General features: G+C 31.9%; 1 protein-coding gene across 1 annotated transcript in view; it reads left to right on the forward strand.

Annotated features, from left to right (window-relative positions):
• The window catches only part of LOC133198285 (fibrillin-2-like), a 56,678-nt gene that overhangs the window by 20,759 nt on the left and 11,862 nt on the right, over positions 1 to 24,057 (forward strand). The window contains exons 15-60 of the mRNA XM_061334403.1: positions 369 to 485; positions 844 to 960; positions 1,173 to 1,289; positions 1,430 to 1,546; positions 1,668 to 1,781; positions 1,880 to 1,996; positions 2,383 to 2,499; positions 2,593 to 2,709; positions 2,823 to 2,936; positions 3,086 to 3,202; positions 3,400 to 3,516; positions 3,685 to 3,801; positions 4,789 to 4,905; positions 5,005 to 5,118; positions 5,378 to 5,494; positions 5,645 to 5,761; positions 6,066 to 6,179; positions 6,443 to 6,559; positions 6,699 to 6,815; positions 7,104 to 7,217; positions 7,710 to 7,826; positions 8,046 to 8,158; positions 8,274 to 8,391; positions 8,526 to 8,642; positions 8,834 to 8,950; positions 9,206 to 9,322; positions 9,438 to 9,551; positions 9,881 to 9,997; positions 10,183 to 10,299; positions 11,208 to 11,321; positions 11,435 to 11,551; positions 11,734 to 11,847; positions 12,236 to 12,349; positions 12,601 to 12,717; positions 13,655 to 13,771; positions 13,871 to 13,984; positions 14,246 to 14,362; positions 14,673 to 14,789; positions 20,898 to 21,014; positions 21,151 to 21,264; positions 21,543 to 21,659; positions 22,217 to 22,330; positions 22,626 to 22,742; positions 22,843 to 22,956; positions 23,062 to 23,175; positions 23,755 to 23,871. Coding sequence (XP_061190387.1) covers positions 369 to 485; positions 844 to 960; positions 1,173 to 1,289; positions 1,430 to 1,546; positions 1,668 to 1,781; positions 1,880 to 1,996; positions 2,383 to 2,499; positions 2,593 to 2,709; positions 2,823 to 2,936; positions 3,086 to 3,202; positions 3,400 to 3,516; positions 3,685 to 3,801; positions 4,789 to 4,905; positions 5,005 to 5,118; positions 5,378 to 5,494; positions 5,645 to 5,761; positions 6,066 to 6,179; positions 6,443 to 6,559; positions 6,699 to 6,815; positions 7,104 to 7,217; positions 7,710 to 7,826; positions 8,046 to 8,158; positions 8,274 to 8,391; positions 8,526 to 8,642; positions 8,834 to 8,950; positions 9,206 to 9,322; positions 9,438 to 9,551; positions 9,881 to 9,997; positions 10,183 to 10,299; positions 11,208 to 11,321; positions 11,435 to 11,551; positions 11,734 to 11,847; positions 12,236 to 12,349; positions 12,601 to 12,717; positions 13,655 to 13,771; positions 13,871 to 13,984; positions 14,246 to 14,362; positions 14,673 to 14,789; positions 20,898 to 21,014; positions 21,151 to 21,264; positions 21,543 to 21,659; positions 22,217 to 22,330; positions 22,626 to 22,742; positions 22,843 to 22,956; positions 23,062 to 23,175; positions 23,755 to 23,871 — 5,337 coding nt within the window. The remainder of the gene's footprint in view (positions 1 to 368; positions 486 to 843; positions 961 to 1,172; positions 1,290 to 1,429; positions 1,547 to 1,667; positions 1,782 to 1,879; positions 1,997 to 2,382; positions 2,500 to 2,592; positions 2,710 to 2,822; positions 2,937 to 3,085; positions 3,203 to 3,399; positions 3,517 to 3,684; positions 3,802 to 4,788; positions 4,906 to 5,004; positions 5,119 to 5,377; positions 5,495 to 5,644; positions 5,762 to 6,065; positions 6,180 to 6,442; positions 6,560 to 6,698; positions 6,816 to 7,103; positions 7,218 to 7,709; positions 7,827 to 8,045; positions 8,159 to 8,273; positions 8,392 to 8,525; positions 8,643 to 8,833; positions 8,951 to 9,205; positions 9,323 to 9,437; positions 9,552 to 9,880; positions 9,998 to 10,182; positions 10,300 to 11,207; positions 11,322 to 11,434; positions 11,552 to 11,733; positions 11,848 to 12,235; positions 12,350 to 12,600; positions 12,718 to 13,654; positions 13,772 to 13,870; positions 13,985 to 14,245; positions 14,363 to 14,672; positions 14,790 to 20,897; positions 21,015 to 21,150; positions 21,265 to 21,542; positions 21,660 to 22,216; positions 22,331 to 22,625; positions 22,743 to 22,842; positions 22,957 to 23,061; positions 23,176 to 23,754; positions 23,872 to 24,057) is intronic.

Genomic DNA, 24,057 nt, shown 5'->3' on the forward strand with positions numbered 1-24,057 from the left:
GAGAGCAACATGTGATTTTTTTAGAAGACGAATAAATAATCAAATCAAATTAAAGGAAATTTATTTATTGAAAACATTTTCCTATCTTTTTTGAAATAATAATTCACGGTAAATCAACTATTTGAAAAAGAATTTATTTTATTATCGCATCTGAGAAAAAAATTATCTTGTTCTGAAGAATAAGTACTTTGCAAATTAAAAAATACAAAAAGCCCTGGTTATCATAAAATTTCTAAATGCGTCATATTAAATACTAACGCATTCTCATTCACAAAAATATCCGAACAGTCGCTGTCGCTTTTCGAGGTTAATCATATTTTTTGGTTCTTTTACTCAAATTCATATTACGATATGATTGTTACTTACAGATGTAAATGAGTGTATGCAGTTTAGCCCATGTCAAAATAATGGTACATGTGATAACAATAATGGTTCATACACTTGTCAATGTACGGAAGGCTGGGAGGGACATGACTGTGAAAAAGGTTTCTATTATTTTTATTTTTGTAAATGTGGATTTTGATTTAAAATAAGGAAAAGTGTGGAAAAAAATTTATCATAATTTCAACAAAATTACAAAATTAATATTTAGCTTTAAGAAATAATTTTAATTTAAGTATAATATACAACACTATGGAGTTAAAAAGAATAGTTTTCATTTAGCTCGGCTTCATGTATTTTTCCATTCTTAAATTGGTAACAGTGCAAACCTTGTTGTGACCATCTTTCTTTGTTAATTTTCCCTTTCGAAAAGTTGTGACTATGCAGTATGTTTATATAACAATAATAACGTATTATATCTGCAACATATACTATTAACAAATTAATATTTCAATTTTTTAGATATTGATGAATGTGAAAAGTATGGTCCCTGTCAGAATAACGGTACTTGTAACAACAGTGCCGGCTCCTACATATGTAATTGTACGAAGGGTTGGCAGGGACATAACTGTGATAATGGTGAATACTTTTATTTTTAAGAATTTTTTTAAAACGATGAAATAATTGAGAACAGGATATTTTATTTCATTTTCATAATTAAGGTATTATTCATAATAATCTTGATAAATAACGAATATGAATTATATAAACTTATACCTGCACATCATTTAAAAATAACGCTGTATAAATTGGAATGTTTGATTTTGTACCATTATCTTAATAAATTGTAGATATTAACGAATGTGACGTCCTGAATCCTTGCCTTAACAATGGCACATGCAATAATAATAATGGTTCTTACAAATGTGTCTGTACAGAGGGTTGGCAGGGACATGACTGTGAAGAAGGTATTTTTTCTTTTGAAATTAGATTTTAATGTAATGAATTTAATATGGGTATTTTTTAAATCTTTGGACTGAGTTTACCAGTAACAAATATGAAGGGTGATGTATTTCTTTTGACGGCTGTTAATTTATCAAAATTACAGATGTGAATGAGTGTAATTTTATCAGTCCATGTCATAACAATGCAACATGTATTAACAACAATGGATCTTACATGTGTAATTGTACGGAGGGCTGGCAGGGACAACATTGTGACCAAGGTGAGTTTAGTGCATAAGAATCTTGATTCACACATATTATAACCTGTCCCATACAGTGCGTAAGATTGAATCAACTTCTTATTTTTTTTTATTTAAATATCATCTCTATGATCTTTTTCAGATATTGATGAATGTAATCTCTTTCCTTGTGAAAATAACGGGACTTGTATCAACAATAATGGCTCTTATACATGTAACTGTATGGAAGGATGGACGGATAAAGATTGTATAAATGGTAAAAATATGTAACTTTACATAAGTAAATATCATTGTAAGCTTTGGATATTGAATCTAAGATCCCATTACCTGTAATATTTTTGCAAAATATTTTAGATATAAATGAATGCGAAAAGTTTCATCCATGCCACCACAATGGTACTTGTATCAACAATAATGGATCCTATTTTTGTAACTGTATGGAGGGCTGGCAGGGACATGACTGTGAAATTGGTATTTGTCTGAAAATAAATGTGTATTGAATATTCATGGATTGTATAAATTCAAAACATTATATTCCTTACATTTTTATGCTGTAGATCGCTTGGAATGTGAATCATTTCCTTGTGAAAACAATGGCACTTGTATCAACACTCTTGGATCCTATAGTTGTAATTGTACACAAGGATGGAGTAACAAAAACTGCAAAGAAGGTACGAATCTATATCATTAACTGAATTTGAAATATTATCGGCATATTCATTTTTTTTTTCTCTTTACAGACAGGTAATATTCTCGCTGTAATTGATTAATTTAATTAATATATCAATATATTTTAAGGTTTCAAGCAACATTTTAAGTCTTATGTTTAAACATGATATCATAATGATTGCTTTCAGATGTTAACGAATGTGAACAATTTAGTCCATGTCAAAACAATGCTACATGTTTAAACAATAATGGGTCATATACATGTGATTGTACGGAAGGCTGGCAGGGACATGATTGTGATAAAGGTAATATTAACTTTCAGCTATCGTTGCAGCATGTGCTTATCAATAAATAAAATAACCCCTTGTTTTGATGAAGAAAATACACTTCCATTCCAGACATCGACGAATGCATTGAGTTTAGTCCATGCCATAACAACGCAACATGTATAAATAACAATGGGTCCTTCGTATGTAATTGTACACAAGGCTGGCAGGGACAACATTGTGACCAAGGTGTTAATTTAATGTTACAAGAACTGAATACATGTAGAATGATATATAATTCAAGTGGATTTGTACACCCAATGTATACCAGACTTCTGAATGTTCTCTTTGTCTTCCTGTAGATATTGATGAATGTGATTATTATCCCTGTGAGAACAACGGGACTTGTATCAACAATAATGGATCTTATACATGTAACTGTACAACTGGGTGGACAGATAAACACTGCAATGAGGGTAATTTGTCATCATAATTGAATTAATAATGTTTCTTTAGTTAGAAAATTAATAAGAATTTTCTTTAACATTAATATTTTTCCTTCAGTTAATTTATATTAATGAACTATATTTTGGATTGAAGCACTTATTATTTCATAACGTTTTAGATGTAAATGAATGTGACCAGTTTAGTCCATGTCAAAACAATGGCACATGCTTTAACAATAACGGTTCCTACATATGTGAGTGTATGGAGGGCTGGCGGGGAAATGACTGCGAAAACGGTAGGAATTCCCTTTTGAAATGTGTTAGAAGTTATTTAAAAGAGATCAGAATTTAACTATTTGAAATATAAAAATTATAGATATTATTCTAGTGTAATATTCATTATCTAAATTATGTTTCAAGACATAAAGACTTAACCATATGTTTATGAAACTATTGCAAAGAATTTATTTCTCGATGCAAATTTGCATTCTAGATGTTGACGAATGTGCAGTATTTATGCCATGTAGCAACAATGCAACATGTGTAAATAACAATGGATCTTACGTATGCAATTGTACAGAGGGCTGGCAGGGACATGACTGTGAAGAGGGTATTTATTTTATACAATTATTACATAATCTTTAATAAAAAGATTGAACTCAAACTATATTTCTCAAGTGAATTAAATAATGCTAAATAGGCCATTTTATATTGGAGTAAGGAAAAAGTGTAAATATTTTTTATCGTGAAGCTCACAAATTCACCTTATTTTTTGAAGACGTTGACGAGTGTAAAATATTCTTGCCATGTGCCAACAATGCAACGTGTATGAATAACAATGGTTCCTATATCTGTAAATGTACGGAGGGTTGGCAAGGACAGCACTGTGACCAAGGTAGGATTCTTATAGTGTTCTAATCTCAGATTTAATGCCTTACTCACCCCAGTAAGTGCTCATTTCCCCTCACTTATTCCCATTGTAAATTTCAATATGAAAATTAACGTGCCCACTCCTAACCATCCCACTATCCCAAATGACAATCTAAATTAAAATGCAAAATTCTCTGTATTTAAAACGTGAAATTCTTAGCTAGCAAAAACATATTCCAAAAACAAATGTAAATTAAAAAAAAATATTTTCGAAGTTGTAATTTGATTAATTCTTAATAATATACAAAATATTGAGAAGATAAAAAAGTGTTTTATACAACTACAGTATCTTTAAACATTTTTACTTTCAAAATATCACTTATTTTCATTAGTGATTTTCCAAATATCCGGTGCGGGACATCTTATCTACGTAAAGATAATTACCAGTGATCAATCTCATAAATCTAAACAATCTTGAACAGGGTTAAAACACATGCCACTAGAAACATCAGATTTGGGAACAGGTGGCAATGAGAAGTAAACATCCCCTGTCTAACCATTAAACATTGTATGTTCTCTTTTATTCACTTGCTAATTAGTAGGTATATTATTTTACGTATTAACCCTTTAAAAAAGGCAAAAATAATTCTTTTACATAAATGAATTGTATAACTCACCCTCCCTCTTTTTTTAGATGAATTGTCATTTATTGGAGCGACTGCGATTTATCAATTTATGATGCCTATCAGTTATGTTCATACATTCCATGTTTCAAAATCATGAATGTTCTATATACTTTTCATTATATAGGTTCTGTTATATGGTTTTAAATGAATTTCGTTTATATTTTCGTTTGCATTATTTTAGATCACGTTATTTACAAATTAAATACAAGATATTTTCAACGAGACAAAAATAGTTAATGTTAAAGTTTTCTGTAACTTTAACATGTTAAAAAACACAGAGTGCTGCATTTGCCTTTTGACTAATGATATCTTTTTCCAAATTGCAGATGTTGATGAGTGCAATTTTATCAGTCTATGTCACAACAATGCAACATGTATTAACAACAATGGATCCTACGTATGTAATTGTACGGAGGGATGGCAGGGACAACATTGTGATCAAGGTGCGTTGAAATGCACAAAATCTTATAACTTTTCTCAAAGATACTTTATAGTTTGTTTCTTTTAACATATATTTTTAAAATTTAACATTTTTTTTTCAGATATTAATGAATGTAATTCCTCTCCTTGTGAGAATAATGGAACTTGTATCAACAATAATGGATCTTATACATGTAACTGTAGTGATGGATGGACAGATAAAGACTGCAGAGAAGGTACAAAGGAGACACCTTATTTTTATTATATAGGCATCAAACTTTCTTTTGTGTGCCATATCTTATGTCAGAAAATAAGGTAATAATAATATTTAAAATTTCATACACATAAAGGAGAAAGGTTAGAAAAATCATTCTAAAATCATATCATTATAAATAATTTTCAACACCAGTCATTTTTAAGAAAAAATATATCTTGAATATTAACACAAGACTTGAGTTCTTTTTCTTTTCTTTTTTTTTTTTTATTTCATCTTAGATGTAAATGAATGTGACCAATTCAACCCATGTCAGAACAATGGAACATGTCATAACAATAACGGTTCCTACACATGTGACTGTATGGAAGGCTGGCAGGGACATAATTGTGAAGACGGTATGAATTAGTTTGAGTAATGTTACTTTGTGAAAGAGAAAAGAATACTAAGGGTACTAATTGTACGTAAAACAAGAGAAAAAAAAAACATGAAACACATCAGAAAGTATCATTATTTTTCCCATTATTTTATGCATTTCTTTATTTTAGATATTAATGAATGTACAACGATAAGTCCATGCAACAACAATGCAACTTGTGTAAATAACAATGGGTCTTATGTATGCAATTGTACAAAGGGCTGGCAGGGACACGACTGTGAAGAGGGTATTTAATTTACGTAAACGATGGAGAATTTCTTAAATGTTTTGAAACTTAACTGGAGATCATAACTAAGTAATATGATATATGATTATCTTAAAATATATATTTGTACATCAGAATCTTTCAGATAGATAGCGAAATGTTATTAAAATTATATGAAATAGCTAATGTTTTGAAAAAAAGCTATATTTAACTAATTCAATGGTTTTGTACATATATATCTATACTTTTCTTGAAAGACGTTGACGAGTGTCTCAAAACACTTAGGATTGTTTGGAATATCATTACTTTTTAACATTTATTTCAGATATTAATGAATGTAATTTCTCTCCCTGTGAGAACAATGGAACTTGTATTAACAATAATGGATCTTATACATGTAACTGTACAGATGGATGGACAGACAAAGACTGCAGAGAAGGTAAAAACAAAATGTATATCTGTGGAGAAACCTTTTTTTTTCAGTGACATCAAACCTTCTTATCAGTCGCAAATCCCTTGTCAGAAAATAAAGTAAAATACATTAAGTTTAGTATCGGCTTTAATATAGCAAAATATGATGGTAATAAACATGATATAAATATCATATCATTATAAACAATTTTCATCATCAGTCATTTTTAAGTGAAAATATCTCTTGAAAATTAACACAAGGCTAGAGGTTTTTTTTAAATCTCATCTTAGATGTAAATGAATGCGACCAATTCAACCCATGTCAGAACAATGGAACATGTCATAACAATAATGGCTCCTATACATGTGATTGTATGGAAGGCTGGCAGGGACATGACTGTCAAGACGGTAGGAATTATTTAGACTGTTATAGTTCTGTCAAAGAGAACGAAAAACTTACAGATTGTAAGCAGAACAAAAGAAAACATGAAACACATCATAAAGTAGTGTCCTCTTCTCCTTTATTTTATACATTTCTTTATTTTAGATATTGACGAATGTTCAATGTTTATGCCATGTAACAACAATGCAACATGTGTAAATAACAATGGATCATACATATGCAATTGTACGGAGGGTTGGCAGGGACATGACTGTGAAGAGGGTATTGAATTTATGAAAAAAATGACGATTTTAAAAAAAATTGAATCCTAAGTGGAGATAATAACGAAGTAATATACTATATGGTTATCTTAAATACACAATTACATATTGGAATCATTCAAATAGATAGGGAACATTTGTTAAAATTATTCAATATATTTTGTGGTGAAAAAAGTTACCTAATTCAATAGTTTTGAATTTGTCATGTTTCTTGAGTTTTGTTTTTCAAAGAGCTGGCCAGTTTCTTAAAGCACTTAAGATTGTGTTTTAATATTTTGTAATATTTTAGATATTGATGAATGTAATTACTCTCCCTGTGAGAATAATGGAACTTGTATCAACAATAATGGATCTTATACATGTAACTGTACAGATGGATGGACAGATAAAGACTGCAGAGAAGGTAAAAACAAAAGTATAGATGTGGAGAAACATTGTATTTTATAGACATCAAACTTTCCTTTTTGTGGCTTGTCACAGAAAAGAAGATATAATAACATATTAAATCGAATTTAATACGGCAAAGTGCGACGACTTTTAAAATCATTTCAATATAAACAATTTCCATCTCTAGGCTTCTTTTTTAAGAATAAAATTACATCTTGAATATTAACACAAGACTAAAGTTCTTTCTTTCTTTTTTTTTTTTTTGTCTCATCTTAGATGTAAATGAATGTGACCAATTCAACCCATGTCAGAACAATGGAACATGTCATAACAATAACGGTTCCTACACATGTGACTGTATGGAAGGCTGGCAGGGACATGATTGTGAAGACGGTACTATTAATTTTGAGTCGTGTTACTTTGTTAAGTAAAACAGAATGCTTAGGGTACAGTAAACATGAAACACATTTATAAGTATTATTCTTTCTTATGCATTTCTTTATTTTAGATATTGACGAATGTAAAACGTTCGTTCCATGTAACAACAATGCAACATGTGTAAACAACAATGGATCATACGTATGCAATTGTACGGAAGGTTGGCAGGGACATGACTGTGAAGAAGGTATTGAATTTATGAAAACAATGGAGAATTTCTTAAATATTTTGAAACTTAATTGGAAATCATAAGTAATATGATATATGATTATCTTGAAATACATATTTATACACTAGGATCATTCAAAATGACAGAGATATTTTAATAGAATTATTCAAAATAGTTTTTTTTAAATTATTCAATAGGTTTGTTCATATAATGTATACACAAATGTTTTCTTTAAAGACGTTGACGAGTGTAAAATATTCTTGCCATGCGATAACAATGCCACATGTGTGAATAACAATGGCTCCTATATCTGTAAATGTATGAAGGGCTGGCAAGGACATCACTGTGACCATTTAGGATTTATTTACTATTTCTACTCTTAGATTTATAAAGTTATCCATTTCATGTCGGCTACGAATTCTGTTCATGCACAGAAGTATCAAAAACCTGTCTGTTTTCTTTTCATTAGACATTGATGAATGTTATTTCTTACCCTGTGAGAACAACGGAACTTGTATCAACAATAATGGGTCTTACACATGTAACTGTACTGATGGATGGACAAATAAAGATTGCAAAGCGGGTAATAATAATATGCACAATCGATATAATGCAACAAAGTGGGTTTTTTTAAAATAAAATAATTATGACTCTACCTTTTTGAATAATAAAAAGAACGTGAAACGTGAAACTTCTACTATCTGTTCATTTCTTTAGATGTAAATGAATGTGTGCAGTTTAGTCCGTGCAAAAACAATGGTACTTGTAAAAACAATAATGGCTCCTACACATGTGACTGCACGGAGGGTTGGCAGGGACAGGACTGCGATACAGGTATAAATTATTTTGATCCATGGCATTTGAAAAAGATACTACGACACCTTAATTTGGAGGAAATCGAGAAAAAATACAAAATCACTCTTTCAAAACTTGTTTTCCTTTCTTAAAAATATTAAGGACGATTGCATTATCATTATCAAACTCATGTAAAGAGATCTATAATTTATTATCTTTCTTTATTATAGATATTGACGAATGTAAAACTTTCTTCCCATGTTACAACAATGCAACATGTGTAAATAACAATGGATCATATGTGTGCAATTGTACGGAAGGCTGGCAAGGACAACACTGTGAAGAAGGTATTTATTTCCTTTGAATAATGACAACATTTATGATGAATTATTAGGAAATCTACAGAGGATATATAATGTAATTTGATATACCGCGGTAAATGATTATCTTTGAGGAACACCCATATGAAGTAGAAATATTAAGCGAGACAGCAGAGTTTTCATCAAAATTTCATAGGAATAATAATAATAATATTCACTGATATAGTAACTGTTTGGCATATAATGTTTCATTATGTAAATACATATTTATTTTCTTTTAAGATGTTGACGAGTGTGAAATATTATTTCCTTGTGATAACAATGCAACATGTATTAACAACAATGGATCCTACATATGTAATTGTAAGGAGGGCTGGCAGGGACAACATTGTGACAACGGTATGAAAAACTGTCTTTTCACAGACTGGGTTTAACGATTTGTAAATATCCACTGAAATTACTATGAGGATAGTATGCATTAAAATATAGACTGTTTTTATGTTGTTTTTTTCAGATATTGATGAATGTAATTTCTCTCCCTGTGAGAACAATGGAACTTGTATCAACAATAATGGATCTTATATATGTAACTGTACAACTGGATGGACAGATAATGACTGCAATGAAGGTACTTATTTTTGTACTTTACAGAATAAAAAAAAATCAACACATTATGTTTAATAATAATATTTCAATTAAGAGGTGAACTTAATTTCATATTTAGGTATGTATCAAGTGGACATTATTCCTTGGATAATTTTTTTTTATTCAGGCCTTTGTTTTTATAATCAATTTGTATATATGAAATATCAATCTAACTTACGTGTTTTTCTTCGATATGAAACACATGTAGAATATATATATCATTTACAGTCACAGAATGGGAGATCTCGTATTTATCCAATCTTTAAAATTAAGTATTTTAATTATGTTCCATTCGGAAATTACCATTTCCAGATGTAAATGAATGTCAGCTGTTTAGACCATGCCAAAACAATGGAACATGTAATAACAATAACGGCTCCTACACATGTGATTGTATAGAAGGCTGGCAGGGACACGACTGTCAAGAAGGTAGGCATTATTATATGTCATGAACTGGCTTTAGAGAGAATGGAATATGTAAAGTAGCTATGAGATAGAAAATCATGTGTTACAAAAATATGTAAATGATAAAAATTCATGCTTGTCTTCATTTTTTTTTTTTTAATTTTGGAGAAAAATCTGTTAAAATCTAAATGTATATATCTTTATTTTAGATATTGACGAATGTAAAATGTCCTTTCCATGTTATAACAATGCAACATGTATAAATAACAATGGATCTTACGTCTGCAATTGTACGGAAGGCTGGCAGGGACATGATTGTGAAAAGGGTATTTAACCTTAGTTTTCAATCGTCAATCGTCTTCAATACAAACTTTATACTGAATGAAGTGTTTTTGGATGTAAATAAAAAGAAATTTGATTTGAAAATCTGTATTACAAGGCTTTTATAATGTATATTGTGTTTTTCTAAGATATTGACGAGTGTAAAATGTTCTCGCCATGTGATAACAACTCAACATGCATAAATAACAATGGATCATATGTGTGTAATTGTACGGACGGCTGGCAGGGACAGAATTGTGATCAAGGTTTGACTCACTTATTTTTACATACTGAGGTATTAATATATACCATCTGTATATATCTTGTTTTTGTAATATCTGAATGTTTTCTGTTTTTCTGTTAGATGTCAATGAATGCAATTTTTCTCCATGTGAGAACAATGGGACTTGTATCAATAATAATGGATCTTATACATGTAACTGTACAGAAGGATGGACGGATAAAAATTGCAGAGAAGGTACTGTTGAATAAAGCTTAGTGTGATGCAAATATATGTTTACTGTTCGCTGTCCTTTTCTTTTTTTTTTATTTTTTTCATTTAAAAAGAGGGATTTTCTTATATAATTATTTTTTATGTTTATTTCAGATATAAATGAATGTGAGCAGATTAATCCATGCCAAAACAATGGTACATGTAATAACAGCAACGGTTCCTACACATGTAAATGTAGGGACGGTTGGCAGGGACATGACTGTGAAGAAGGTATGAAATATCTTAAGACATTGTTCATATGATTGTAAAAAGAGTAAGAAACGTAGCATAAAGATTTTCAACAATATGAGAGTAAATCCTATGAAATATATCGAACGACCCCCCCCCCCCCCCAAAAAAAAAAATCAATTTAAACTAAAAAAAAAATCTTAAATTGAAACTCCTGTCTTTTTCTGTTAGATGTCAATGAATGCAATTTCTCTCCCTGTGAGAACAATGGAACTTGTATCAACAATAACGGGTCTTATACATGTAATTGTTTGGAAGGATGGACGGATAAAGACTGCAGAGAAGGTAAAGAAGTTCATTTATGGAGAAACCCTTTTTTATAGAGATTACACCTTTTTCTATGACAAGTGTATTGTAGATCAGAATTAAAATTCTTCAAAACTGAATTATCCTTGTAGATGTCGATGAATGTACGACGACAATGCCTTGTTTAAATAATGGGACCTGCATCAACAATAATGGATCATACGATTGTAATTGTTCCTTGGGATGGGAAGGATACAACTGCAAGAAAGGTAAATTTGACCTTTGAGTAAAATATGAAATTGATCTCTTATAAATAGATTTTAAAGATATTTAAAGTAATTTTTTTCTGAATGTTGATAGCTCTCTACAACGTTTTCTCATAGAGTTAAACCTGAACTGGTTTTATGTTGAAGGACTTTATGTTAACAAGTACACGATGTATTTTTTACAGATGTAAATGAATGCAATGAAATTCCATGTGAAAATAATGGAACTTGCATAAACAACGAAGGGTCATTTACCTGTGAATGTGTAAATGGATGGAAAGGAAAAATATGTCATATAGGTGATGAATTTTGATAACTCTTTCATTTGGTTCCAAAATTCCAGTAATTTCTTCCGTAGTTTAATCCTTTTTGCGGTAATAATGGAATTTTATAACACGTCCTTTTAATGAGGTGATAAGTTTGTTTTACAGAGAGCCATTTATTACTTGGAAGGTATAAATCATATATGTATATAACAAATATATATCGTATTTCCTCCCCTTGTATCATGTGTATATTCTTACCCTACCAATATCTCCCATCATACCCCTAACTGTCTATATCTAAACCAGGGTTCGCAGACACATTAAAATTATTTGAAGTAAAATCCCGTTTATAAATGTTTGTATTTTTCAGGGATAATCTTTTGAAAATTCATTTTACTTCAATATTAATTTTTTAATGCAGATGAAGACGAGTGTGAGTTGTATTCCCCTTGTGATCATGGTTTCTGTATTAATACAAATGGCTCCTATGTTTGTGACTGTGATGATGGATGGCAAGGGCGAAACTGTACAGAAGGTTAGATTTATTTTTTGATTTACTTTAACAATTATTGAAGACTTTTCATTTCTCTAATTACAGCTGTACAATATCAACCATTCTCTGTAAAATAAAGCCTGGTACAGTTAACAAAGAATGGAAAATTGATATTTAAAATCAGACGTGATTCATTTTGTATGTTTATTATGTAATATATGGAAAAGTAAGGGGGCTTTTGTGGATATGCTTACAATATATTTTATTAAAGATTTCTATTGTACACAATCTAGACGCCAATGAGTGTCAGCTTATTGGAGTATGTGAAAATGGCGGAAGCTGTTTGAATACTAACGGATCATATGCCTGTCGATGTACGGAGGGATGGGAGGGTCAACATTGTGAAAACGGTTAGTTATTTTAAAGGTGCTTAGACACAGATTTGAACTTAATATTTTCTTAAATTTTCTGTATAATATCACGACTTATATATTGCAATAGCATTTCACACGAAAATATAATTAAAAAACTTATTTCATCTGGAATTATTGGAACTACGAATTCCGGGACGCGGTTTATTAACACATCTTTGCACTTACACAAATTTTAACTTTATCCTTAATATTTAAGAAAAGAAGCGATTTTGTTATGTATTAATGAAAAATATTACATCTATAATCCAGAAAATCCAGAGTAGAAATGTTCGAAAGCAAAACCAACTCACCAGTATTGCTCTGTGATGTGTACAGAGTTTAACAAATTGAACACACCCGTGAAACGTAAACTGTTTTTGTAAACAGGGCAGGAGCTCTATTATTGTTAATGTATACGATTCATCGGGTGTGTTCAATTGTTAAACTCTGCACACACCACTGAGCACGGACTTACAATACTGTGAGTGGTATTTGCTTTCGAACATTTCTACTCTGAAATTTCTGGGTTATAGTTTTAATATTTTTCATTAATACACAACAAAATTTCCACTTTTCTTAAGTATTAAGAATAGAACTAAATATGTGAAAGTGCAAGGATGTGTCAATCCAACGCGTCCAGAAATTTTAATAACTTCGAGATGAAATAAGATTTTTATTATATTTTAGTATGAAATGCTATAGCAACATATAAGTCATGAAATTATACAGAAAATTTGAGAAAATACTAACTTCAAATCTGTGTCCAAGCACCTTTAAAAGCAAACTCGACTTATTCTCATTGAATTATCACAATTACATGTAAAAGAATTTTTGGTATAATGAATAAATGTAGCTTTTTTGGCTTACAGTAAGATTCAATCACCTGTTCGAATCTAAGCAGTGGTTTTATTTATTTTTTAATTTTTCTTTGTAGACATTAATGAATGTAATGTGACACAGCCATGTCAGAACAATGGGACCTGTGACAACACATATGGCTCCTACATCTGTAATTGTCAACAAGGCTGGCAGGGTAAAAATTGCCATAAAGGTAAAATTAAATTTTATTTCATGAATTGGTTTGGTGAAATATTATCTCTAAGGTTATCAAGTTTATAATAAAAATTTTACATTGTTATTGATGTTACAGATGTCAATGAATGTAATATTGAACCATGTGAAAACAACGGCACATGTCACAACAATAACGGATCGTACACATGTAAATGTATGGAGGCCTATCAGGGCCAACATTGTGAAGATGGTAAGTATTCTATAGAAGGGATAAGAATAAAGACAAATACAGGAAACGAAAAAGCATATAATATTAAGGTTGTGCAATTTTTTTTACTTTTATTTATTATTTATTTTTATTCTGTGGTTCCTACTCTAATTGATACATTTTATATCACAAAATTGTACAGTATGTCCAATGTTAAAAATATCACTGACTTATACTGACAATTCTAATCTATGTGACAGAAAGACTAGAATACATGTAAGGTTTATGTTTTTTTTTCTATAGATGTTGATGAATGCATTGTAAAGGAACCGTGTGAAAACAATGGAACCTGCATTAACAGTTTTGGATCTTACGAGTGCATTTGTGAAAATGGGTGGCTAGGAAAACAGTGTGAAACAGGTATGTTGTGACTACACCTGACAATATATATAGTCTTTTGTATAATGAATTCCTAAGATATTTCACTATCGTACCAACATAAGATTTTTCTATCACTTTATTGATAATTTATCAAATATAGAAGAGATAGAACCTCCTTTACAATTTGATGATAATGAAGGCAAAAACTCGCCTTGTGAAAATAACGGAACATTCAATAACTGTATAAAAGAGTGTAAAATAAAAATAGTTCAAATGGTAATTCTAAATCAGAATCATATATATCAAACTTTCGTTCATTATATATATAACTTAATTTTTTTATGTCTAGATGTAGATGAATGTGTTGTTAACCCTCCATGCCAGAACAACGGTACATGTATTAACAATAATGGTTCTTACACATGTATATGTACAAATGCATGGGAAGATAAAAATTGTCAAACAGGTAGACATTATTTCATTATACCCGCACTTTCTAAAGAAAGTTCGGGTATATTGTTGTTACTCATGTCTGTCCGTCCGTCCGTCCGTCTGTCCGTCCGTCCGTCCGTCTGTCACACTCTTATTTCTCAAACTCCTCTTACATTTTATACAGTAGCCTAATCATCTTTTGGGGGATGTTTGGTGATGTCATGTAGATGTGCAGTAAAGTTTCGGAATTTTCATTTTCACCCTGGGGGTCAAATGGGGGTCGAAAAATGACGTTTTTATGCAAAAAGCCCCTGGTTCCCTGAACTCCTCTTACATTTTACACAGTAGCCTAATCATCTTTTGGGAGATGGTTAGTGCTGTCCTGTAGATGTGCAGTAAGGTTTCGGAATTTTCATTTTCACCCTGGGGGTCAAATGGGGGTCGAAAAATGACGTTTTTTATGCAAAAAGCCCCTGGTTCCCTGAACTCCTCTTACATTTTACACAGTAGCCTAATCATCTTTTGGGAGATGGTTGGTGGTGTTATGTAGATGTGCAGTAAGGTTTCGGAATTTTCATTTTCACCCTGGGGGTCAAATGGGGGTCGAAAAATGACGTTTTTTATGCAAAAGCCCCTGGTTCCCTGAACTCCTCTTACATTTTACACAGTAGCCTAATCATCTTTTGGGAGATGGTTAGTGCTGTCCTGTAGATGTGCAGTAAGGTTTCGGAATTTTCATTTTCACCCTGGGGGTCAAATGGGGGTCGAAAAATGACGTTTTTTATGCAAAAAGCCCCTGGTTCCCTGAACTCCTCTTACATTTTACACAGTAGCATTACGTCTTTTGGGAGATGGTTGGTGGTGTCATGTTGATGTGCAGTAAGGTTTCGGAATTTTCATTTTCACAATGGGGTCAAATAGGGGTCGAAAAATGACGTTTTTTATGCAAAAAGCCCCTGGTTCCCAGAACTCCTCTTACATTTTACACAGTAGCCTAATCATCTTTTGGGAGATGGTTGGTGGTGTCCTATAGATGTGCAGTAAGGTTTCGGAATTCTTATTTTCCCCCTGGGGGTCAAATGGGGGTCAATTTTTTTAAAAAAAATATTTAACATGTTTAAACATCCTGGTTCCCAGAACTTCCCTTATATTTTATGCACTAGCCTTAAATCATGATCATTTGGAAGATGATTGATTTTGTCCTGTGGATGTGTAAAATGGTTTTAAAATTTGCATTTCCATGTGGATAGCAAATAGGGGCAGGAAAAAAATGGCCCCTCCCTAACCCATGGGGTCATGATTTGTACAAACTTGAATCTACACTTCTTGGGAATGTTTCCATATTAATCATGCTTTTGTTGTTCTTAAAAAGAAGAATTCTGAAGATTTTTTTTCCTTTTAAATCTCTATAAAACTTTGATCCCTTATTGTGGCCTGACCCTATCCTCGGAGGTCATGATTTGAAAACTAGAAATATGTCCATAGGACATAAATGTCCCGCCGAATGTATATTACTAATGCAACATGAAAATTTGTATGAGTGTATGAAGTTTGATGAGAATATCTTGAACAGTTTCTTTAAAATTGAAACTAAAATCTAAAAAAAAAATGGATATAGATGATAAATTCTCACAAAATTATGTATAAGTGCATGCTTACATAAAAATATCTTAGATTGTTTCTTTAAAACTAAGCAAAATACAAATTAAAGAGAAGGGAGGTCAAGGTCACAGGAAAGTGCAAGGTGAAAAGTTTTTGATGCAGTTGTATAGCTCTCACTAATACATATCAGCATATTAGGTTTGATAAAAATATCTTGAATGATTTATTTAGAACTGAGCTTAACACTTATTTGAGAAAAGAGAGGTCAAGGTCAAAGGAAAGGTTGAGGTCAAAATGCTGATGCAGTTGAAAAGCTTATATCAGTATGTATTTACTATTAGCATAGAAGTTCAATAAAAATATCAGAAATGGTTTATTTAAAACGTAGATAAACATTAATTTAAAAAAGTGAGGTCAAGGTCCAAGGAAAAGTCAAGGTCAAAAAAGTTGATGCAATTGATATCTCTCAGCAGTATATATCAGCATACGAAGTTTGATAAATATATCTTGAATTGTTTATTCAAAACTGATCTAGACACTAATTTAAGAAAAGTAAGGTCAAGGTCAAAGGAAAAGTCAAGGTCAAAAATTTTGATGCAGTTGAAAAGCTTACATCAGTATGTATCAGCATATGACGTTTTTTATTGAAGTCGGACATGACAAACACTATATGCCTCGGCCATATTCATGGCAGGGCATAAAAAACTTGAATCTACACTATATGAGGATGTTTCCATATCAAAATGACTAACAAGCAAATTCAAAGAATTGTGGTCCCCTGCTTTCCGTGTCCTAGTGGATGGGATGCCATTATTTATGACATATTGTTTCAAATATGCAGGCCTTATCATATGTCATTCAAAAGTAATCACCAAAGTTAAAGTTTTTGAAAATTAGGTAAAACATCAAGGTCAAGGGGTAAAAAAATCATAGCATGCTTGGAAACATCTTGTTACAGGTAATGTACATGTCAAATATAAAAGTCCTATCTCTTCTCAATCAAAAGTTATAAGGAAATATAACATTTTTGAAAAGTAGGTTAAACTTCAAGGTCAATGTCACAGAGTCAAAAGTCATGATATATTTAGAAAGGTCTTGTCACAGGTAATATACATGTATAATATGAACGCCCTATCTTTTCTCTTTCAAAATGATCATTTAAAATAATGTTAAATTTTTTGAAAAGTAGGTCAAACTTCAAGGTCAAGGTCCTGGGTTCAAAAATCATGGTATGTTTAGAAAGTTCTTGTAGGTAATGTACATGTGAAATATGAAAGCACTATCTCTTAATATTCAGAAGTTATGACCAAGGTTAAATTTATTGTGACAGACGGACAGACTGACAAACGGACAGACTAACAGACAAATGAGATTTAATGTCCCCTAGGTCCCTTTTGTGAAAACAGATGACAATAATGCCCTTGCTGTTCATGAGAAGAAGATTTATGATGGAAAAAATCCCCTGCATTTTTCTATGTAAATCATTGGATCCCCATATGTGGCCCCACCCTACCCCAGTGGGTCATAATTTTAACAAATTTGAAGCTACACTAAGTCTATGTAAAGAAAGTTTCAACTTTTTGGGCCCAGTCAGTGGTTCTTGATATTAGACTTTTTTTAAAATGATACCACCAAATTTTCACTAATTCTTGATTATCCCCCCTTGAAAGAGGGTGTGACCCTTCACTTGAACAAACTTGAATCCCCTTTCCCCGAAGATGCTTTGTGGCAGGGTTGGTTGAAATTGCCCAGCGGTTCTAGTGAAGAAGACAAAAATGTGAAAAGTTTACAGGCGGGCAGATGGATGACAAACAAAATGTGATCAGAAAACCAGAAAAACTCAAGTGAGCTAAAAACTGATGATCACAAGTACTTGGAAAGAGTTACAGTATTTGAAAAGCAGTTTTGTTTTCAGAAGCTGAAAATGTATGACTTGTATCCATGTTGAAAAAATTTCACATTTCAGAAAACAGTATGATTAAAAATAGTTAATCAAGGTGCTTTGAGTAGCAAAATAAGCTAAACTGGTATAGCTAATTCAACCAGAGAGCTTAGTGAATTTTAAAATGCACAACCTTTTCAACTCTTAATCATTCTTAAAATATTTATATCATCATTTCTGATTCAAGGGAGAACTAGAGATATGATCAGAAGTATATCTGTTGACTAATAAACATGTACATGTATATTGTGTTTTTTAAGTCATTAATGTTTGTTTGTCGTTAAATGTCCCTCTTGGGAATTTTTCACTCATACGGAGACACCACCACTTAAAAATAATGAAGACGTACAAGTCGGATTTGAGGTTTACATTCATTTTAGGAATTTTCAACAATTAAGACATAAAGAGATAACTCCTTCCCCTTGCCCCTTCCCAGACCCCTGTTTGTTCATGTATGCTAACTAGTCTAATACTTTGGTTTGACATAAAAAAAATGTGAATATATACAAATAGTTTAATGGTCCATCTCTTTGAATGATTTTCATTCCTAATTCTAGGAGGGTACATGGGTTGACCCAAATTCATGAATGAAATGTCAAGTAATCTTTTCATTGATGCACTTTTATTTAATTTGATGTAGTCATATTATGAACATTTCCAGTTCATTAAGAGAGTGGGGATTGATTGATTGATTGATTGTATATTGTTTAACGTCCCATTCGAGAATTTTTCACTCATATAGAGACGTCACCATATACCGGTGAAGGGCTTCAAATTTTGACCTTTACTCGGCACTCAGGGCCATTGAGCAGTGAGGGATCTTTATCGTGCCAACGCCTGCCGTGACACGGGGCCTCGGTTTTTAAGGTCTCATCCGAAAGACCCGCAACTTTCACTCCAAAGTGCCGAGCGCATGGCGAAGGAACAGTTGCTACCTATTTTTTATCGACTTAGGTCTGTCGCGGCCGAGATTCGAACTCACGACCTCCCGATCACGGAGCGAGCGCTCTACCGACTGAGCTACCGTGAACGGTTAAGAGAGTGGGGATGACCTCCAGGGGTTCATAACCTTAAACCATTAGATGTACATAACATAATAACACAAGAAACAAAATTATGTATAGTCAAATGGAAAAGTTTTCTACTATTTAGGAGTCACATGATCATTTGTCATTTCAGGGACAGGGAGTGGCTAGGGAGATTGGACCCCCCCCCCCCTGGAATTTGCAGAGTTATTTAAAAAGGACTACATACTGATTTACAGAAGCAAATAAAAAATGACTTTGGATGCCCTCCCCCTTTAAAAACATGGACCCCACCATCATTGTTTTTATTTTGTTCGTTTGTTTTTTGTTTTTTGTTTTTTTTTTTTTTTTTTGCTCCTCAGGAAATTCTGGGCTGGAATTTTTTTGGACCGAGGTGTGGACCCCCCCCCCCCTCCCCGGAAAAAAATTCCCGGATCTGTGCCTGTAACTGAATGTAATGTCGACAATGGGAGATAACTCTTCAGAATGTGAAATTCGTCTATTGTGGCATCCGATGATCCACTCTCTACCATCGGCTCATACATTCAGTGTCAGAGAGAAACGAACGACAACTCTGCATGGGAGATTGCCGATGATCTTTGATCCTTTTTAATCTTTAACCTAACCATTTGCATTTCGGTTTATTTTACCCCAATCTATACTTAAACTTGTACTTACCGACTGTCATAGGTCCTGTCAACTTCATGAAATATAATCCAATTAAAACACAAAATGAATTAATTTCCACTGATATACATGTAACACTGCACCATGTCACATGGCATGTGCAATCTAAAAATGATAATGGTAAAACTAGTACTAGTACTGGTAGGGTGACGCAAGCCCAATGTGATGTAGAAATTTTCAAAAAGGTGTTCACATACATGTACAGTACAGGAACAAATTTTAAATTATCATAACAAACGATGTTTTAACATAACTTTGCCATCTAAGCCTATTTCCAAAAACAGGCAAATTGTGTGTGTGTGTTGGGGGGGGGGGGGGTGACAAAATTGATTGGGTATGGCTTTTCAAGGAGGTTTTTGCCTAATCAAATACTAAAAAAAGTTTGCACATTTTGATAAATTCATCAAAAACGCTTTGTACTAAAATAATATTATTTGTTGTTGAGAAAATAAATTTAAAAACTTCCAATTATGGGCCAAAAATTTATATCCCCCCCCCCTTTTATCAAAACCTAATTTACATCATTAATTAAATTCTGTTATTTCAGACTGGTAATGAATTAAGTATATGAAATGCGTATAAGAGGTTCATGGGTCACATGGTCACCTGAGCATTTTATGCTCGATTTGACGAATACATGTACTGTGTAAATTATAGAATTATTTGGACTTTTTCCTTGGTAAGCCCAATGTGAAGGAGTGTGCATTTAGAGGCAAACACCTTAGTGCGGGTATTACTGTCTCATGACAGCATCTAGTTTCAAATTGTTATTTGTTTTTTTGTTTTCTGTAACTAATATCTTTAAACATGGTTAAGTTTTTATTTAATTGATTAATCATAATTTTTCAAGATATAGAAATTTCATAAACCTCCTTATTTTTTTCAGATGTGGATGAATGCAGTCGATATTCTCCATGTCAACATAACGGAACCTGTTTAAACAATGAAGGGTCATATTCCTGCGATTGCAGAGCAGGATGGGAAGGATTTCATTGTGAAAATGGTAAGTTTTTATTATATATTTCTTTTTTATAACCTGTTTCACTGATGCAAGTTTTGTTTGTCGTTTGATTATAATTTTGAACGTTTAATTTTGATCAATAAATTTTAATTGGTTTATTGGAATTCTTTGCCTTTAGACACAGACGAATGCTCTTTTGTGCCTTGTCTTCATAACGGAACCTGTATCAACACAGATGGATCATATTTTTGTAACTGCACAGATGGATGGCAAAACAAAGACTGTGAAGAAGGTTAATTAAGCCACACCATCGTTATGTTCCATATTTTATTTCAATTGTCTCCGGTTATTGGGGAATGTTCACATACTTAAATTAACAGTTACTTAAGTCAGTAGTAATATTTATATACTTATTTTAATTGGAATAATAATTTAGCATCAAAGATTATATTTAACCATCACATACAAATATGGAAGGTCCTAATTTAAGATTACGAATTGTTCATGAACTTCCTTTGTTTTAAGTACACATACCTTTGGTACCTATAAAGGTATGCCGATATATTACAGATTTCGATGAATGTGCTGTGCTTGATCCATGTCAGAACAATGGTATATGTCACAACAATGAAGGCTCCTATACGTGTGAATGTATGGAGGGCTGGCAGGGATATAATTGTGAACAAGGTATTCTTTGATTTACACCATTTTTGAATAATTAAACACCAACAAATTGTTTTTATCAATAGATTCTTCCTCTTTTCATACGGTAAAGGTAAAAGATACAATTCAAATTTCTAATTTAAGTTTTTTTCCGTGGTCTCTAATCAAAAAGTTTACTTAATCCAATATAACTTTTAATAAAAGTAATATAACTCTTACTGTCACTCTTCATTAATAACAGTCCATATTAATTAGAAGAGATATTCCGATATGAAACACGGACTAAGATAAATTCAGATTCCGAATTATATCCTCTTTAGAGTGTCAACAGTTATATACTGAAATATATTGCATATACATGTATTGTTAAAACGCGAAAATAGCAAAAATCAAATGAACTGGAGTAACGCAACGATACTACAATGTTGAGTTATTAGTACAGCGTATAATACGTGAGAAAAACATTGGTACATTTAGGAATATTTACAAGAATGTAGCCGAAATAACTCCCTGATACAATTTCCTCTGTTAAAGTCTGTTACATTTCTGTTCCTTTTTTCATATTATGGACTTTCTTTTAGACGAAAATGAATGTGAATACGAACCATGTCAAAATAATGGAACGTGTCTAAACGTCAGAGGATCATATGGCTGCATTTGTACAAAAGGGTGGATAGGACAACACTGTCTTGAAGGTATTGTTGAAATGGCGTATATTTGTAGACTTGTAGTGACTAGTATGTCTTCAGTCTCCAGTGTGTAAAAATGTAGATTATTACTAGTACTGCTTTTAATTTTTTAAAGAACAAATTAAAATTTTAACTAAATATGTTTAAGTTACAAAACTAAAGTAGACACTTCAGTTAGAGAAATTGTCATTACGTAGATTACTTGATCGATTTTTATATATTTTATAATTAACTTTATTCTTTTATCAAAATATATCCATAGCTTCATTCATACACTCAATTTATTACTTTTTCGATGTAGATGTAAATGAATGTTTGACTGAAGAGATTTGTCAGAATAACGGAACATGCATAAATAATAATGGTTCATACACATGTCTATGTACGGATGGCTGGTTAGGACAGCATTGTGATGACGGTAATCTCTCTCTCTCTCTCTCTCTCTCTCTCTCTCTCTCTCAATGTGACAAATTCCCTTAACAAATATTTCATCATAAAAAAGTTAATTTACTCTACAGATGCAGATGAATGTGCAGTTGATCCTTGTTTAAATAATGGAACGTGTGTAAACAACTTTGGCTCATACGAATGTAAATGCTCTCAAAGATGGCAAGGCGGTAACTGTGAAATAGGCAAGTATGAAAGCCATAAGCTGTCACCAGTTATTCCAACCTTATATACTCTGTTTTTTTTTTAAAATATACATTTTGTTAAATATTTTATTTGTATGTTTTCAGATGTAGATGAGTGTTTGAAATCTCCATGTCAGAACAATGGTACCTGCTTTAACACCGAGGGTTCTTATTTCTGTAATTGCACAGAGGGATGGACAAACCATGACTGTGAAAAAGGTTTTTTTAAAACAATAAAATGCTTTTTTGGTTGTTAGTACGGGAATTAATGTGGCAGCTGTTGCAGAAAAAAATGCATAACCCGCGTAAGCGGGTTAAGTAATTTTTTTTTCTGCAATAGCTGCGACGTTAATTCCTGTACTTACAACCAAAAAAAGGACATTTTATTGTTTATATTTATACATGTATAAAAAATCTTTTAAAGTAGGATTAAAAAGATAAATTATTGTATTATTGATATGTACGTCATAGTACGTTTCATTGATGGATACGCCACTGATCAAAAAATCTGTACAGGTGATATGCCTAGTGTTGTTTATGAACTGATAAATGGCAATGGTTTTTCTTAAGATATAAAGGGGGAAATATTCAGTGAATGTAAATATATAATAATTTTGAAAAAGTCAACTGATGCACTACATATTCAGTCCCCGGAGTAGGGTGGGAACACAACATTGGATCATAGTCTTACATGGTGATATGATGTAAAAAGAAATCTTGAAAATTGATCTTTTCTGAAAGTGAATCCAAAAAATCTGATGAAATAGAATTCAACTGTGTCTGTTTATATATATCCAGATGTTAATGAGTGTGATGATAGCACAATATGTCAAAATAACGGAACGTGTTCGAACACTGAGGGCTCCTACGTGTGTGGCTGTATGGAAGGTTGGCAGGGACAGCATTGTGAAACAGGTATAATGACTTATACAGTATATTTATTGATAGCATACGAAAAAATAAATAAAGTTCGTTTTACGTACTTTTCATCGCAACATAAAATTTCAATATTTAAAAAATATAATTCGAATTTGAATGGTAAGCCGTCCGAATTTATGTATGACATTATATATTAAAATCGATATGAATTTCATGAAATTT

This window comes from Saccostrea echinata, unplaced genomic scaffold (assembly GCF_033153115.1).
Source record: "Saccostrea echinata isolate AGI-Se365-2 ecotype Australia unplaced genomic scaffold, CSIRO_AGI_Sech_v1 ptg000001l, whole genome shotgun sequence".
NCBI lineage: Eukaryota > Metazoa > Mollusca > Bivalvia > Ostreida > Ostreidae > Saccostrea > Saccostrea echinata.